At 46.9% G+C, this 2,395-nt stretch overlaps 1 protein-coding gene across 1 annotated transcript in view; it reads left to right on the top strand.

The window, feature by feature from the left end:
- The first annotated feature begins 699 nt into the window (after positions 1-699).
- LOC101864563 (serine-rich adhesin for platelets-like) overlaps positions 700-2,395 on the top strand; it is a 24,648-nt gene continuing 22,952 nt past the window's right edge. The window contains exon 1 of the mRNA XM_035972678.1: positions 700-2,301. Coding sequence (XP_035828571.1) covers positions 1,514-2,301 — 788 coding nt within the window. The 5' untranslated portion in view covers positions 700-1,513. The remainder of the gene's footprint in view (positions 2,302-2,395) is intronic.

Genomic DNA, 2,395 nt, shown 5'->3' with positions numbered 1-2,395 from the left:
CCTCCCTGAACACACACCCAAACGCTTGAGCTAACGGTCCTCGACACCTCTAAATCTTTGTATATTATACTCAGACAAAAAAACAGAGGAAATTAAAGAAAGAAAGAAAGAAAGAAAGAAAGAAAGAAAGAAAGAAAGAAAGAAAGAAAGAAAGGAAGGAAGGAAGGAAGGAAGGAAGGAAGGAAGGAAGGAAGGAAGAAAGAAAGAAAGAAAGAAAGAATTAAAGAAAGGAAGGAAGAAAGAAAGGAAGGAAGAAAGGAAGAAAGAAAGAGAGAAAGGAAGAAAGAAAGAAAGAAAGGAAGAAAGAAAGAGAGAAAGGAAGAAAGATGAAAGAGTATTTCATTTTACAATGCTATCAACATAAATTAATTAAAGTGTCATATTTGAGTCTTACATAACACTAATTAACTAAATTTTTGTAGACCCCTTACAGCACTGCAAGGCTATAAAATAAGATTCGGGAAGTCTGAATTTAGTATCCATAGAACCGATTCAAATGAAACAAAGACTCGAGTAAAGCGTTTGTTCCAAAGACACAACGTTGCGCCTATATTGCGAATCCCCAAACCCGCAATTTCACGCCTGGTGGTAGCCCAACCACAAGACCACCGATGGCACCAGAGAAGAGCATTAAGCGTGTGTGCGAAATTACAAACGAAACAAAACTATTATTATTTATCTTTTGTATCACTCATCCTTCTTGCTTACCTTTTTTTTCGTTGCAGTGAAGCTTCACCCAAAGATATACAGTAAACGATGGGAACCCGAACCTTCTGAGACGACGTCAGACGAGCTACCAACTCAACAGACCCAGATTCTTCGACTCGACGACCACCATCCTCAGATCGTTATTTTGTAGATTGTAGCCATCCAGTGGCTGATATTTCGACAGAAGAAACGCACTTGAACAGTAACTCTATCGAAAAGCGAATTAGAAGCAGTCTTCGTAAATATTGTCATCATTCTCACAACGCTAGTCTCCGCCCAGAAGCACAAGCCGGTCAATCAGGAGACAGTCTGTGACCCCAGAAGTCGTCCAGTCAGCGACTGCCTCCTCAGGTAGCTACGCCACGCCCAACATCATAACCCAGCAAATAGGAAGATAGAAGGCGTCCAATCAGAAACTGCGTCCTCAGAAAGACCAACCCCATTCCCTTCCCGCGACGCTGACAAACCCATCGCAATAGGTCTGAGGTTTTGAGGTTTGAGTAAAGAGAAACACATAGACACAAAATCACAAAATTACGACCATTTAGTTTCTGGGGCAGAAAGAAGGGCAAATAGACAGACAGACAGGGGGAAAAAACAAGGGGAGTCAATAAGTAGGACTTGAAAGTGACACACTCCAAATATCAACAAACTGAGGTGAGAGGTCAAAGATAGTCGACTGAGTAAAACGATCAAAGAGTCAAAGATCCCCAAAGATCACCAAGTTTAAAAGTCAAAGGGTCAACAAGTTTAAAGGTCAACAGCCCGTTGCGTGGTATTCGTGTGACGTCAGCATGCGGGTATAATGACCGTTCCTCAGGGCGATAGCAGAGGTTCCCAGAGCGTTAGCGAGCGTCGCAAAGTCACCTTCGCCAGCGACACCTGCAGCAGCGCTTGTGCAGACGACGAGGTCGCCTCATCCGCCGAGCAATCATCTGCCACGTCATCCTCATCCACATCCACATTCACACCTACCACGACAGACACCAACACAGCAACGACAGCAACAACAGCAACGAGTGCGTCAACACAAGCTGCAGCTGCAGCCTCAAGTACACGTGTCACCACTACCACCAGCAGCAGCACCAGCACCAGCAACAACAACAACAACAACAACACTGCAACAAGAAGAGACGCCCTCGAAAACGCAGCGGACCCCTCCGCTTCCTCTTCGTCATCCGTCTTTGCTGCGGTGGAGGAGGAGGAGAGAGATCCGAACCCCTCCCCTTGGTGCCTCGGGGCCGACACGCACGCCACGCAACATCACGACATTTACTGTGGCAGCAGCAGCAATAGCCTTAGCAATAACAACAACAACAACAACAGCAACCACTTGCGCTTCCAAGACGCGGAGGAAGAAGAGGAGAGCTTTAGGGTCCAGGGGGTGACGAGAGGTGAAAGAGGAAGAGGTGGAGGAGGAGGAGCCGGAGGAAGAGGAGAGGCAGGAGGAGGAGGTGTTGGTGGTGGTGATGGCCTTCCAGGGGGAAAGGTCAAGGTCGTATTTGCCCAGAAGCAGGGTGACCTTTCGACAAGGTCAGAGCTCCCGCTGTTGAACGTGCCCACTGGACATCAGAGGAGTGTGTCGCCGGACAGGTGAGACAGACAGACAGACAGACAGACAGACAGACAGACAGACAGACAGACAGACAGACAGACAGACAGACAGACAGACAGATAGATAGATAGA

This window comes from Aplysia californica, unplaced genomic scaffold (assembly GCF_000002075.1).
Source record: "Aplysia californica isolate F4 #8 unplaced genomic scaffold, AplCal3.0 scaffold00792, whole genome shotgun sequence".
Lineage (NCBI taxonomy): Eukaryota > Metazoa > Mollusca > Gastropoda > Aplysiida > Aplysiidae > Aplysia > Aplysia californica.
Note: the sequence above shows the minus strand (reverse complement) of the source record. Positions and strands in the feature narration are given on the sequence as shown.